Source organism: Ovis canadensis, chromosome 12, assembly GCF_042477335.2.
Source record: "Ovis canadensis isolate MfBH-ARS-UI-01 breed Bighorn chromosome 12, ARS-UI_OviCan_v2, whole genome shotgun sequence".
Lineage (NCBI taxonomy): Eukaryota > Metazoa > Chordata > Mammalia > Artiodactyla > Bovidae > Ovis > Ovis canadensis.
Window position 1 is genome coordinate 13,848,206 of NC_091256.1, and position 15,191 is coordinate 13,863,396.

At 58.7% G+C, this 15,191-nt stretch overlaps 1 protein-coding gene across 1 annotated transcript in view; it reads left to right on the forward strand.

The window, feature by feature from the left end:
- Positions 1–13,615, forward strand: part of CNTN2 (contactin 2) — a 32,432-nt gene extending 18,817 nt beyond the window's left edge. The window contains exons 11-23 of the mRNA XM_069544499.1: positions 1,612–1,762; positions 1,888–2,015; positions 2,492–2,667; positions 3,174–3,294; positions 5,038–5,196; positions 5,882–6,031; positions 8,140–8,210; positions 8,466–8,700; positions 9,050–9,162; positions 10,157–10,343; positions 10,619–10,731; positions 11,192–11,360; positions 11,712–13,615. Coding sequence (XP_069400600.1) covers positions 1,612–1,762; positions 1,888–2,015; positions 2,492–2,667; positions 3,174–3,294; positions 5,038–5,196; positions 5,882–6,031; positions 8,140–8,210; positions 8,466–8,700; positions 9,050–9,162; positions 10,157–10,343; positions 10,619–10,731; positions 11,192–11,360; positions 11,712–11,821 — 1,883 coding nt within the window. The 3' untranslated portion in view covers positions 11,822–13,615. The remainder of the gene's footprint in view (positions 1–1,611; positions 1,763–1,887; positions 2,016–2,491; positions 2,668–3,173; positions 3,295–5,037; positions 5,197–5,881; positions 6,032–8,139; positions 8,211–8,465; positions 8,701–9,049; positions 9,163–10,156; positions 10,344–10,618; positions 10,732–11,191; positions 11,361–11,711) is intronic.
- The last annotated feature ends 1,576 nt before the right edge of the window (positions 13,616–15,191 follow it).

Here is a 15,191-nt window from a genome sequence, read left to right on the forward strand (position 1 = left end):
GACCAGCGGCATGTCTACATTCACACACTCACCTGGCAGTTTTCCAACAGCTTCTAAGTAGCACTCAGGGATTGAAGACAGGAGCTGAGGCACTAGACAGAGAGCTCCCAGAGGACAGGGTCTCCGGCTTGACCCACATCTGAAAGTAAATGCCTACTGCTGTAAAAAAAAAAAAAGTGGCAAAAGTCACTGGAAACCAAATCAACTAGATTTGGGTTTAATGCAGCCCCTTTGCTTATGTGGCCTTTGGCAAGTTATTAACCTCTTTGTGGCTCAGTTTCTTGATTAATAAAATCAAGAAATCATCGTCCAGCCCTCACACAGGCTGTGGGGTTACAGGAGATGATAGAGCTAAAGCATAGAGAACCTGCCCATCACGTAACAGGTGCCTACAAGCGTCAGCTGGCCCAGCAGCCTTAGCTGTGTGACTTGAGCTTGCAGCCTGTGTCCTGATCTGTACAATGGACAGAATGGTGCCTATCTCATCAAGTTGCAGTGAGGCTTACCTAAGACTCACTCATGCATTCAACTAGCATTTCTTCAGCACCTCCTAAGAAGTCAGGATGAAAGATAAGGTCTCTGCCTTCAAGTATCTTACAATTCAGTGGAGAGGGGCAAACAAACAGAAAATCAAATAATTTAAAAGGATGATTTCAGATAGTCATAACAAATACAGTATAAAGAAAATCCCTGGGCTTCCCTGGTGGCTCAGTGGTAAAGAATGCGCCTGCCAATGCAGGAGACATGGGTTCGATCCCTGGTCCGGGAAGATCCCACATGCCTGGAGCAGCTAAGCTTGCGTGCCACAGCTACTGAGCCCATGGGCCACAACTGCTGGTGCCTGCGTGCCCTAGAGCCTGCGCTTCACAACAAGAGAAGCCCCTGCAATGAGAAGCCCTCGCACTGTAGCTAGAGAGTAGACCCCCCTGCTCGCCTCAGCTAGAGAAAAGCCCAGCACAGCCAAAAATAAATAAATAAATTAAAAAAAAAAAAAGAAAGGAAAATCCCTGAGTGGTGGGGGTAAGGTGGGTCAGTTAGAGGGAAGGGTCAAGGAAGACCTCTCTGGGGAAAGTCACATTTGGGACGTGAATCAATCATGTGAGATCTGGGCATTCGGAAGCAAAATCGATGGTAAGCGCAAAGGTCCTGAGGCAGGAAAACCCATGGCATTTTCATGGGACAGAAAAGAAAAAGGAAAAATGGCCCAGGTGATTGGAGCACAGTGGGTGCGGGAAGCAGCGAACTGCAGTCAGAGTGGAGACGGCTGTGTGAGCCCTTGGGAGGTGTTGGCTTCATTCTGAGTGTCTGACTTGCGTGACTTTAAAAAGACGTTCCTGGCGGCTGTGTGGAGAAGACTGTAGAAAGAAAATGCAAAAACAGGAAGACCAAATAAGGGGCTCTCAGTAGTTCAGCGGAGATTTGGTGGTAGTTGAGGTTGCGGGGGGTGAGGAGAAGGGGCTGCAGCCTGGCTGTTTTACAAGTGGTGCTGCTGGGAGTCACCCATAGAGAGCCCATCAGATGTTTAGCGTGTAGCCAGGTGGCGTCTTAATCAAGCAAAAGGGGCACTCTTTGGATTCCCTGGGTGACTGCGGGGCTCTCCCCTTCTTCCAGCGCTTGCCCCCGACTTCAGGCTGAACCCCGTAAGGCGTCTCATCCCTGCAGCCCGAGGAGGAGAGGTTGTGATCCCCTGTCAGCCCCGGGCCGCTCCCAAGGCCGTGGTGCTCTGGAGCAAAGGCACTGAGATTTTGGTCAACAGCAGCAGGTACAAGCCCAGCCCCCTCTGCCCCCAGCGATTCCAGCTCCACTCCCTCTCCTTGGCTTCCCACCCCCGTCGCAGGACCACAGGGTGTTCCTGGGTCAGCCAGGTGCGCTCCGTCCTTGCTGCAGAGTGACCGTGACTCCGGATGGCACCTTGATCATCAGAAACATCAGTCGGTCCGATGAAGGCAAATACACCTGCTTTGCTGAGAACTTCATGGGGAAAGCCAACAGCACAGGCACCCTGTCCGTGCGAGGTGAGGGCTGCGGTTCGGCTGTGGTCAGCCACTCGAGCTCTGCAGGGCGCCCTCCCTCGGGCGCCCTCCCTCCCCACCACCCGGCTCTTGTGTTCCTCTGTTCCTCTCAGTTCCGTGGTTTTTTTAAATTGACTTATTTTAATTGGAGGCTAATTACTTTACAATATTATAGTAGCTTTCGAATCAGCCTCGGGTGATGGAATGGGGAGGGAGGTGGGAGGAATTCAGGATGGGGGACACGTGTTCACCAGTTCCGTTTCGAGGCTACCCTGGGGTTTGGTCTCAATGGGGACCACCATCCAGGATATGCGCCTCCATCCCTCCCACACATTCAGGGGGCTGCTGGCAGGTCAGGGTACTGTTGCCACACGGCCTGTTCTCTTCTTCCTGGGGTTCAAGGCAAACCCACTCACCCTGGCCTGCTGCCCCGCTGTGGCCTGCCTCCTGCTCCACTCAGGGGCCCGTTGTCTTGGCAGATGCAACCAAAATCACGCTAGCCCCCTCGAGCGCCGACATCAACTTAGGTGACAACCTGACCCTGCAATGCCACGCCTCCCACGACCCCACCATGGACCTCACCTTCGTCTGGACCCTGGACGACTTCCCCATCGACTCTGACAAGCCTGGGGGTCATTACCAAAGGGCCAGCATGGTAAGGCCTGAGGCCAGAGAGCTCAGGGCTCCTCCTTCCTTGGTGACAGGGGACCCAAGATGTCCTTAATCATCACCACCCCAAAGCCTTTCCCCTTCCCCCAGGAATGCTGGCAAGCCCATCCCTGGGTCCATAAACACCCTCCCTTAGACAGGCAGCTCCCTGGTTCCACTCAAAGTTTGTGCACGCAGGAGAAGGTTAGGGGCAAGCCTGGATTCCCAGCATCCAGCAAGATTAATTCCCCACTATCCTGCTGCCCCTCCCCACAAGGCAGATGATATTATTAACCCGAACCAACATTGGCTGTCCTCTCTAAAAACAACAACAAAACTGCTGTTTAATCCCCAGTGGTACCAAGTAGAAAGTAGCTGATTCCTCCCACGAAGCGAGGTGAAGAGGTCTGAGGGCATATCGGAGCAGGGGACAGTGAGCCGCACCTCCTGTCCCCTGACTCATTGCAGGGGAGGGTCCTCTGACCTACCCCGCGCCCTGTCCCTCGTGTGCAGAAGGAGACGGTTGGCGATCTGACCATCCTGAGTGCCCAGCTGCGCCACGGTGGGAAGTACACGTGCACAGCCCAGACAGTGGTGGACAGCGCGTCTAGGGAGGCCACGGTCCTGGTCCGAGGTAAGGCCAGGCGGTGGTGGACGGTGCGTCTAGGGAGGCCACGGTGGGAAGTACACGTGCACAGCCCAGACAGTGGTGGACAGCGCGTCTAGGGAGGCCACGGTCCTGGTCCGAGGTAAGGCCAGGCGGTGGTGGACGGTGCGTCTAGGGAGGCCACGGTGGGAAGTACACGTGCACAGCCCAGACAGTGGTGGACAGTGCGTCTAGGGAGGCCACGGTCCTGGTCCGAGGTAAGGCCAGGCGGTGGTGGACGGTGCGTCTAGGGAGGCCACGGTGGGAAGTACACATGCACAGCCCAGACAGTGGTGGACAGCGCGTCTAGGGAGGCCACGGTCCTGGTCCGAGGTAAGGCCAGGCGGTGGTGGACGGTGCATCTAGGGAGGCCACGGTGGGAAGTACACGTGCACAGCCCAGACAGTGGTGGACAGTGCGTCTAGGGAGGCCACGGTCCTGGTCCGAGGTAAGGCCAGGCGGTGGTGGACGGTGCGTCTAGGGAGGCCACGGTCCTGGTCCGGGGTAAGGCCAGGCGGTGGTGGACGGTGCGTCTAGGGAGGCCACGGTGGGAAGTACACGTGCACAGCCCAGACAGTGGTGGACAGTGCGTCTAGGGAGGCCATGGTCCTGGACCGAGGTAAGGCCAGGCGGTGGTGGACGGTGCGTCTAGGGAGGCCACGGTCCTGGTCCGGGGTAAGGCCAGGCGGTGGTGGACGGTGCGTCTAGGGAGGCCACGGTCCTGGTCCGAGGTAAGGCCAGGCGGTGGTGGACGGTGCGTCTAGGGAGGCCACGGTCCTGGTCCGAGGTAAGGCCAGGCGGTGGTGGACGGTGCGTCTAGGGAGGCCACGGTCCTGGTCCGGGGTAAGGCCAGGCGGTGGTGGACGGTGCGTCTAGGGAGGCCACGGTCCTGGTCCGGGGTAAGGCCAGGCGGTGGTGGACGGTGCGTCTAGGGAGGCCACGGTCCTGGTCCGGGGTAAGGCCAGGCGGTGGTGGACGGTGCGTCTAGGGAGGCCACGGTCCTGGTCCGGGGTAAGGCCAGGCAGTGGTGGACGGTGCGTCTAGGGAGGCCACGGTCCTGGTCCAGGGTAAGGCCAGGCGGTGGTGGACGGTGCGTCTAGGGAGGCCACGGTCCTGGTCCGAGGTAAGGCCAGGCGGTGGTGGACGGTGCGTCTAGGGAGGCCACGGTCCTGGTCCGAGGTACGGGGTTCCCACCCCACCCCCACTGGGATGGACATCTTAACAAGTCTGTTGAGCTGAACTCATCCCGAGGGCGTTTGCAGGTACTGAATGAATAGAATACCCTTTCTCCAAAGCCAAAATTATAAAAATCTACTTCTAAACACATTCCAAGCCTGGAGAAATTTCTTGAGGCTGGAGAAGGGGATGGCAATCCATTCCAGTATCCTTACCTGGGAAATTCCCTGGACAGAGGAGCCTGGCGGGCGCATAAAGAGGCCATAAGTTCGCAGAGTCGGACACGACTGAGTGACTAACACTTTCACTGGAATATCAGAGGCTCATGCTGCGAAGTCCGTTCACGCCTCTGTGACTCCTCCAGCCCGGAACACGTCCTTCCTCCGGGCAAGCAGCTCACTCCGCCCGATCCTTGCCCTCCCACCGAGCGTGTGTTTGCTGCGCCCTCTGCTGCTCCCCCTTGGTACTGCAGCGGCCCACGCAGGCCTGAAGGAGATTGGCTCCCATTGGAAGCTTTGCAATTCTGACCCACTTTCCTCTGACGTCTTGGCGTAGGTCCGCCAGGTGCCCCAGGAGGCGTGGTGGTGAGAGACATCAGCGACACCTCTGTCCAGCTCAGCTGGAGCCGTGGCTTTGACAACCACAGCCCCATTGCCAAGTACACCCTGCAAGCTCGCACTCTGCCTTCAGGGAAATGGAAGCAGGTTCGGACTAGTAAGTGTGAGGTCCTACCTAGGTCGGCACTGGTTAGCCTGGTGGCTCAGATGGTGAAGAATCCACCTGCAATGCGGGACACCTGGGTTCGATCCTGGGTTGGGAAGATCCCCTGGAGGAAGACATGACAACCCACCCACTCCGGTACTCTTGCCTAGAGAATCTCACGGACAGAGTAGCCTGCTGGGCTGTGGTCCACGGGGTCGCAAAGAGTTGAACATGACTGAGCAACCAGCACGTATGCAGGAGTGCTGGAGGGGGTGGGGTTTGGGGGCCAAGGCTGAGCCTGGAGCTTCCAAGGGGGACAGGTGTAGGCCCCTCTGCCTGGAGGAGCTCCCAGGCCATTAGGGAAAAGGGCCACACAGGGAGCAGGAGAACGGGGCAAGAGTTGGAGGAGGAGGCTCAGTCTGCACCCTTGAAGCCCTGGCAGGACCGTTGCTGGTGCGATGAAAGCATTCCTGGGGTACAGAGTGCTCACAACATCTTACAGGGTGCTCACAACATCTTACAAAGGTTCCAAGGTGGGGAGGTCTGCCTCCTAGTTCCCCGTCACTGATAGAAGAGGCACTGACTTTTAGTAAATAGCAGGCACCGGTGTGAGAGCTGGATATAAGCACATGATGCGCACCCAGTCCCTGCCCTTTGCATCCAGACCGGTGAGACACTGACTCCCTGTGCCTTGCAGATCCCGCCAACATCGAGGGAAACGCTGAAACTGCCCAGGTGCTTGGCCTTACGCCCTGGATGGACTACGAGTTCCGGGTCTTAGCCAGCAACATCCTAGGCACTGGGGAGCCCAGTGGACCCTCCAGCAAAATCCAGACCAAGGAAGCAGGTCAGAGCCCTGGGTGAGAAGTAGTGTCAGGGCACAGACACCAGCTCTCCTTAAAGGATGCTCCAAGCCAACAGCAGTTACATGGAGCTCCAACCCTGCTCACCAGACTTCGGACCCTAACAGAACAAATGCGGAAGGAACCTATGTCAGGGCAAGGCGGCTACACTGCACGACACACTGTGCCTTGGTCCCCAGGCGGTCAGGGCTGGAAGCCCTCCAGTCCAAACTGTTCACCCAAAGAAACGGGCCTGCCTTACCATTGCATGTGAATCTACAATTATCTAAAAGTTTAAATTTTATTTTTTAAAAATATTTATTTGGCTGCACAGGGTCTTGGTTGTGGGATGTGGGATCTACTTTCCCAACCAGGGATCAAACCCAGGACCCCAGCATTGAGAGATCAAGAGTCACAGCCACTGGACCACCAGGGGAGCCCCTAAAAGTTTAATTTTTTTTAAAAAATGGAAAAAACAGAGCTTGAAGGAAGGAAGGGTCACACTGTCAGAGCAGGGACTCGACCCGAGGAGCATGGGGTAAGGGGCAGCTCTCTTCCTTGGACAGACACGAGCTGCAGGAATCAGGTAGTGATGTGTGTTGTGCAGGGCACTAGGTGAGCAGCCAGCTTCTCTAAGTCCTTCTTTAGATGGTTTCTTTGGCAGCAGAAGGGATGGACAACCTGCCCACACCCCTCCCTTAAAGGCAGGTGGGGAAGGAAGAGGTGAAGGTGAAGCCCAGGACCATAGCCCTGGGCTCCCAAGGCCAGCAGCGTGGAGTCAGGACCTGCCTCCCCTTCCTCACCCACCCAGGCCCGCCCCACCAGCTGTGGGACAAGGGTCTGCCTTTTTGTGTCCCTGAAACAGCTTCCTATGTGCCCCAGGCTGACTTTCCAGGCTCCCTATGGAATCAGTCAACATTTTTAACTGGTACCTCTCCTGAGTAAGAATTCCAGAAGGAGCATTTTCTTTGACTGAACTTGGAGAGTCAAAGGTTGAGAAGTGGTCTCCTCCACCGTAGTATTCAGGAGTTGAGTACAAAGCCATGATGCAGAAGAAAGATGGTGAGCTTTTCAATCAGAAGACCTGAGTTCAAATTCAAACTGTGACATTTATTAGCTGTGTGACTTTAAGCAAGTCACTTAACTGCTCTGGGCCTCAACCTTTCCACTCTGAAAAGGGTAATAGGTGTTTAAGTACCCTTTGCAAATGAGAAGGCCCTCAACTCTCATCAGAACCAAGTGATAAGTCTCCATTCGCTGTGTCAGCTGCAGAAATATTTTGACCTTCAGCCAAGTTACTCCCTGCCAAGCTTCACAGTCTAATTAAATACATTGTTTTAATAGCAGCCTTTTTGACTACTAGAGACAATTAGGAAATTAAATCTGCCACACACACCAAAAAACACCCCGTAACCCAAAAGAAATGTTTTTTGGATTAACTGCGCTTCTGGATTATTTATTCCCCTTAAAGAAAAGTGGAGTTGGTCTGTTGTTATTGCATTTACACCAACTAGAGGGATGAGGCTAGCGCTCATTTCTAGAGTGTGCGTTCTATGTATAAGCCAGCCACTGTCTCGTTTAATTCTGTTTGTCTTACAGCCTTTGAGAGAAACATTATTATCCTTATCTTATGGAGAAGGGAATCAGAGGCTTGGAGAGGTTAAATAACTTGTCCAGAGAAACACAGCTAGTAAGTGGCAGGGGTGTAATTTGATCTCAGATCCACCTGACTCTTGAGCCCACATCCAAAGGGACCCAGTGGACAAAAGCAGGGCTCATTGGAATAGTTTCAGAAGAACAGATGTAAACTCTAATTGTTTGGTAGAATTTACCTGGGAAGCCATCTGATCCTGGACGTCTGTTTCTTGGGAGTTTCAAATTACTGATTCCATGTCAGTACTGGTAATTGGTCTGTTCCTATTTCCCATTTCTTCCTGGTTCTGGTTTGGTCTCGGGAGACTGCACATTTCTAAGAGTTTGTCCATTCCTTCCAGGTGGTCCATTCTGTGGGCGTGTAGCCAGGGCCCACTGGAAGGGAGTCCTGACCCTGCGGTGCTTCTCAGCGCAGCCGCAGGCCCGTCTCCACTAACTGTCTGTCCCTTGGCCCCGACAGCGCCCTCGGTAGCCCCGTCGGGTCTCAGCGGAGGCGGTGGAGCGCCGGGAGAGCTCACTGTGACCTGGACGGTAAGCAGCGAGGACAGAGGCAGGAACAGGCCTGCGGTGCTCTGGGAGGGCGGTTCTCCCCACCTGCGGCCCGCCCCGCCCCTGGGACTCACATCCGGAGGGGCGCAGCGTGCAGAGAGGGCCCTGACTCCGGCGCGAACCTGGGCCCCGTGCCCCCGCTGCAGGCCGGAAGCCGCAGTCCCGGGGACGCCGGGGGCGGGGGCCGGGCGGGGCAGGCGGCCGCCGCCCCTCGCCCACGCGCTCTCTCGCCCCCAGCCCATGTCCCGGGAGTACCAGCACGGAGGCGGCTTCGGCTACCTGGTGTCCTTCCGCAGGCAGGGCAGCACCAGCTGGCAGACCGCGAGGGTGCCCGGCGCCGACGCCCAGTACTTCGTCTACAGCAACGACAGCGTCCGGCCCTACACGCCCTTTGAGGTCAAGATCCGCAGCTACAACCGCCGCGGGGAGGGGCCCGAGAGCCTCGTGGCCGTCGTGTACTCGGCCGAGGAAGGTGGGCCACCGGGGCCACCAGGCGCCGCCACCCCTGCGGCCTGTCTGCCGGGTGTAGGGTGGGGGAAGGACCCCTCACCCCGACTGGGCTCCACAGGCGGGGCAGGGGAGACCCCTGGCTGCCTTCCCAGCCCTGGCAGCCTCCGCCCGGCTCAGGCCTGAAGGGGGAAGGCCGTCTGCGAGAGAAGTGGGCCCCCGGGGGTGGGGGGTGCTCTGGGAACCCCTACCAGGCCCCTACCCTGCACCTCGGGCATTTTAAAATCCTGCGCAAGAGCAGTTCCAGTTGGCGGCCGCTCTGCAGGACACAGGGAGGCCCCGGGAATCCACACCCATTCCGTGTTGGTCTCTAGAGCCCAGGGTGGCCCCTCCCAAGGTCTGGGCCAAAGGGGTCTCATCCTCGGAGATGAACGTGAGCTGGGAGCCCGTGCAGCAGGACATGAACGGTATCCTCCTGGGGTACGAGGTGAGCGCTGGCAGGGACTGGGAGGGGAGGAGGGCTTGGGGTCGGGCGCAGGGCCGCCTCGCAGCTCCGCGGCCTTCCTCCCAGAAGCTCCGCTGCACTCAACGGGCACGCCACATGCAGCCTCTGCAGCACGGCGTTCGCAGCCTCAGCTCAGCCCTGTGGCCGGTGCCTGTGGACAGCCTTGACGTTACTGCCTGGTGGGAGCCTGGAGGAGGAGATCCAGGAGGGGCATGGCCTGCCCCTTTCGTGCCAGAGCCCAGCTCTCCTGGCATGCTCAGGGCGGCAGAGAACAGCACAGCCCCCTCATCATCCTGTCCCCGAGGAACTCTGGCCTAGCGGTTTCTGACCCGAGCCTTGAGCCCACTAGGGTGCATGTGGGGGTACATGGAGAGTGAGATGGAGCAAGAGGAAGGGAAAGAAGGACCAGCAGAAAATGTTGTCTGAGGGGGAACCCTAGTGATGCTGTACATCCTAGCCCCGTAGTCAGCTCTGGGCTTCAGCAAATACGCCAGGTGAGCCCGCTGGAGAGAGAGCATCAAACCCTGCCCTGACTCAGAAGAGGATCTAGAAGGCCTTGGTGCCACGAGGACTGTGCCAGTGGGCTTGCATTTACTGGGCAGCCATCATGAGCTTGCTGGCGGCGGGGCTGGGGCACTGCTTTCAACTATGCATTCCGTGGCCTTGGAGAGTCCCCACAGGACTCCTGAGTTCATTGAGTGGGGCTGGGTTTCGGCAGGCCACCTCTCGGTGGAGTCTGTACCCAGCCACCTGCTCCTGCATCCAGCACAGGTACTAAGCTCTCTCCTTGGACTGGGCCCTCCACTGGGCATCAAGAAGGGAGCAGCAAATCACACTGGCTTGTCTCTTTCATGGGCCTCATGGTCGAGTGTCTAGGCTCCGAGCCCGAGACAGAGGGGCCAGGCAGGGCCGGGACAGTGCAGCGCCGAGACCCTGGGCGTGACCGCTGACCCCTGGCGACGCCTGCTCCCTTCAGATCCGCTACTGGAAGGCCGGCGCCAAAGCGGCAGCCGCTGAGCGAGTGAGGACTGCAGGGCTGGACACCAGCGCCCTGGTCACGGGCCTGCACGCCAGCACCAAGTACCACGTGACCGTGCGGGCCTACAACCGGGCCGGCACCGGGCCCGCCAGCCCCTCTGCCAACGCCACAACCATGAAGCCGCGTGAGTCTGGCAGCTTGGGTGCAGGAGGGGCGGGGGGCTCTCGGACCACTTTCCAAGGCCGCTCAGCTAATGGTGAGGAGGGAGTGGGGCTCACGGCCTCTGGGGCACCTCTCTTCTCAGTCTCTGTTGGAGTCTGTTTCTCAGGCAGTGGTAACAACGTTCCGGGCACAGCTGTGATGGGCAGATTGTCTAGAAAGTGGCCGGCTGAAAGCAGGGGGGCGCGTGGTGGGGAAACACCGGGAAGACTCCTCCTGACTCTCTCCCCACTCTGGCAGCTCCACGGCGACCCCCTGGCAACATCTCCTGGACTTTCTCGAGCTCCAGCCTGAGTATCAAGTGGGACCCTGTAGTCCCGCTGGGTAATGAGTCTGCAGTCACCGGCTACAAGGTAAGGGGCGAGCAGGCACTGAACGCTGAGGGACAGCACGTTTGTGTGCCCCGTAAACAAAAGGAGCTTCAGCTAGCAGCTTGTGTCTGAGTCAGATGTAAGCAGAGCGTCTGGGACCGTGAGAGGCGACTGTGTGAGTGAGTCTCTGGGGAGCATGCAGTGGAGACTGCACGGAGGAAAGAGGGGTGACTGCGGAAAAGCAGGGTTCACGAGGGCGGTGACAGACTGGGTGACGTTTGGGGCCCTTCTGGTCTGAGGAGCCTACAAAATCAGTTCAGCTGCTGGGAACAGGAAACTGGCTCCAGGGAAGAGCATATTCAAGAGCCTGGTCCTGGTCAACGGGCAACAGGAGGGGGCAGGACCTCAAGGTCAGAGAGCCACGTGGGCTCCTCCCGTTCTGGGGCCAGGGAAGGATCAGCCCCGCTGTCAGGAAACCTGGCTGGCTAACCCCTTCCCACAGATGCTGTACCAGAACGACCTACACCCGACTCCCACGCTTCACCTCACCAGCAAGAACTGGATAGAAATCACAGTTCCCGAGGACATCGGCCACGCCCTGGTGCAGATTCGGACCACAGGGCCAGGAGGCGACGGGGTCCCAGCAGAGGTTCACATCGTGCGCAACGGAGGTGCTGTATTGCCCATCTCCCCCAGAAAGATCAGGGTCCATCCAGATACAGGGATCATCCCAGCCCAAGCCAGTCCCCAGGGAGACAAAAGGCGGTGTCAGGGACCTCCTGCAGAGTAGCCCTGTACCCGCCCTTGCCGCCTCCCTCCTCCCCAAACATCCCTGAGGGCTGGGTGCGCTCCTTGCTCGGGAATAAGAGCAAAAGTCCTACAAAGCCCTGCCCAAGAAGGGCTGAGAGCACCTCCCAGTCCTGAAAGCAGACTCTGTGAGTCTCCCTAGGGAAGGTCTGGACTCTGTCCTGGGGGCGGGGCAGGGATGAGCCCCTTCAGCCCATCCCGCCTGTTGGTTTCAGGCACCAGCATGATGGTGGAGAACTCCGCGGTCTGTCCAGCCCCACATCCAGACACCGCCCTCACCCACTCCGTGGCAGCTCTGGTCCTCTTACGCTACCTGCAGCTCTGATCTCGGCGCCCTGCCTCCCCACCACAGCTGGGCACCCGCCCCAGCCCCTTCCCGATGCCAAGGTGGCCCAGCGCTGTGCCTGAGAACTGCTGGTTTCAAACACTGACTGTATTTACAGAGCCCTTTTTGTAGGAGGTAGGATATGTCATATTCTGCCACAGGATAGAACCCATGCAAGGATTTTTTGTTTTAATCGAGAGGCACCAGGCAGTAACTTCCATGATGATACTGAACCCTAGGCCTGGGCCCTCTAGGGTGCCTGCATGGAAGGCAGGAAGAAGGGAGTTAGATGTGTATCTGTGTATCAGCGGAGATGGCACTCTGGGACCGCATGTGGACTCTGGCCCAGACGGCAGAGTCCCAAGCCCGGGAACACTGGACAGGAACGAGCTGAAGTGGGACAGAGCAGCAGCATCAGCGTCGCTCAGTCTAAGGAGCGGGCCCGACCCGAAGACCGGGACTCTTCTTTCCCCTCTGACAGGGCAGCACGGCTGGACCCTGACACTGTCCCCGAGGACTCCCTGGAGGCCCCCCTACCTGCCCAGACGGCTGAGAACCAGTGTCCTGGTGTCAGGCCGGCAGCCTGAGCCCCGCAGCTCTGGGTGGCCGTGCTCCCACTGCTGAGTGGGAGCTCCGAAGGGCTGAGAGGCTGGGCCTCCTGCTGGAAAGCTGCACCAGACCTGGCCTGAGGCGCAGTCACCCTCTTAGCCAACACTGCCAACCCGACCCTGTCACCCCGAGTGACGGAAGCCACGACAGGGGGCTGGTGACTAAAGGGCTCGTCTTGGGGAGGCCCCCTACCACACCAAGACCCATCTGCGCGGTCCCTCCAGGGTCTGGGCAGGAGGTGGGACAGCTGTCATGACCCACCGGCTTCGTCCCACAGAACGTGAGCAGTCGTTCTGAGTCTGCAGTCAGGCACCTTCCAAGAAGCCCAGAGGATAAACGCAGCCCTGCCCGCTCCCAGGAACACCCCGGGCCGTTGGGCGAGCCGACCCCCATGCGGCCTCGGGTGCTGTTCTGCATTTCCCCTGAAGACGAGGGGGCGAGTAAATGGGGCCCCCTGGCCTGCTCTTGGGGTGTGATGCCAGTCCTGGCACATCAGAGCTGGAAGAGGCTTAGACCTCAGTGTGCCCAGGCCCCTGCTCTACCGGGAGGAAGCGGAGGTTGGGAGGAGCAGGGCCTGCCTCCGGTCACACAGCCCACCAGGGATGGGGCGGAAATGGCCCTCTTCTCCCACCAGTCCCAGGCCCATTGTCTGCCGAGGAAGGGGGCCATGCTGAATAGCCATGACCTGGTTAAGAAGGTGGTCAAGAAGGGCAGAGGGGGCTGTGAAGACCCTGCTCAGGAGGCTCCGGTGGGTGACGGTGGGGTATTCGGCAGGGCTGGCTTCAGCCCACACGTGTGCAGAGCGCTAGAGGTCCCGTCTTCCTTTGCCTCCTGAGCTGGCTTCTGCTGGGCCCTCAGCATGCAGTGCTGGCTTGGAACCCGCTGTGCCTCTTACCCTTGCTTCAAGAGAGGCCGAGGCAAGGACAGGGACCCCAAATCCAGGCAGCAGCGGAGGCTTAACCAGGAGGTTCCAAAGTCTACGTTGTGACAGGTGACCCTTCGCGCACGGGAGCAGCAGGACAGGCATCTTGCAGGGGACAGGCCCCCTGAGCCTGGTTTCTGTAGTTTACAGTCAGAGCTCTATTTTGTTATGGTTTTTTAAATTTTTAAGTCCTGCTCTATTTTACTGGGCAGGTTTATGTTGATGTTTACCCACTACAGTTTTTTAACAATGTAAGCTCACCATGCCTTCTCTGTGCCACCACAGTACTCACCGCCCTGCCCCTGGCCCACGGGATTGCCCCCCTGGGCCATCCGATCAAACCCTCCTCACCTGCCCCCGTCCTTCACCCCCATGCGGTGCTGGGGGCTCAGCTCCGTGACTGCTCTGCCACTGCAGAGACCCAAACCCGCCCAGCCCCCAGCCTGGTCCTGCAAGGCTGTGAGGTGGCCTGTACCCCGCTCTTGGAAAGGGGAATCTGAAAGGAGGAAGCCTCCTTCCAAGGTCGCGTTGATTCTTTCTTCGTTGCCTTAGCTGCGGCAGAAGCAGGACAGGTGTCCAGATGCCGGCCAAGAGGGCTGAGCTGCTTTGGCGCAGAACCTGTGTGGCTGCAGCTGCGGCCCTAGGCTTGCTTGAAGCCAGAGACGCAACCAAGAGTCTTAGTTCTGGGGGGGCAGACCGACCCTCTTGGAAACCCAGGATTTTTTATTAGTAACTAGGAAAACTCACCCTCAGCCACACCTGAGGCCTGTGTAGGGAGGACTTGTTTGGAGGGACTCAGAACTAGACAAAAACAGATGCTCCTGCAGGCCGAGACTTCAGGCTGCGAGCTGATTCAGACCGAATGAGACAGGTGACCTCTTGGGGTGGTGGCTGCACAGGAGCTTGCGTGGAGGCGGAAGGTGAGATGAGGCAACTTCTGAGTCCCTCCCTGCCCGAGAGGCCGGCCTGCCACCACCTCTGCTTGGATGGGCTGCGGCTCCCTCCTACCGCGGTCATGCCGAGCCCTGGGCTGGCAGCCAAGGGGAACAGCCACAAGCGAGTGCTTCCCTCTGCAGCTCAGTGGCCAGTGAGTGCCTGAGGACTGGGGGCAGAGCGTGCCTCAGGGACTGGGAGAACCTCTGCGCCGCACACGCCGGGCTCGGCCTGCCCCGGTCTGGGCTCCACCATGCTGTTTGCCCCACAGCCCCGATGTGTGCCTCAGCCCGGAGCTCTCTCCAGACGCAGCCTCAGTGCCCAGTGGTGTCAGTGCCCCCACTGGGCCTCAGATGGCACAGGCGGTGCCAGAGAACAGGAGGGCTGTTGACCAGGGGATAAAGCAACAGCAGAGACGCCAGAGAGATGTCTGCGAGACCTTTCCTAGGGGGCTCTGAGGAATTCTGACGGCTGTGTCTTGGAGTCTAGGTCAGGTGATGACGGGAGAGGATGCTCCAAGTGTCCCTCAGGACTGACATTCTTGGAATCAAAATGTGCTCAGCGCGGGAAGTCTTGGCGCTTCTCCCTGCAGGGGACCCCCGCACTGCGAGGGAGTGACTGCAGTCTCGTCATTTGCGGGGGGTGGGGGGTGGGGGTGGTTGCAGGTGCGGTGCACCCCAGGCATGCTCTGCCCAGCACACGCTACTGCCCCTTGGCAGTCCCGGGAGTGGTCTGGTCTCCTCTGGGCAAGAGCCTGCGCTGACTCCAGAGTGCCTCACGCCCTGGTGTCTTCCCCACTGGAGGACTGTGCTAGTCCTGGTCTCAGAGTGTGACGCCTGCTGGCTCCTCTCTATGGAGAGGCAGCAGGGTGCTCACGCCTGGGTCTGCAGCACAGGGGTGGCGCCC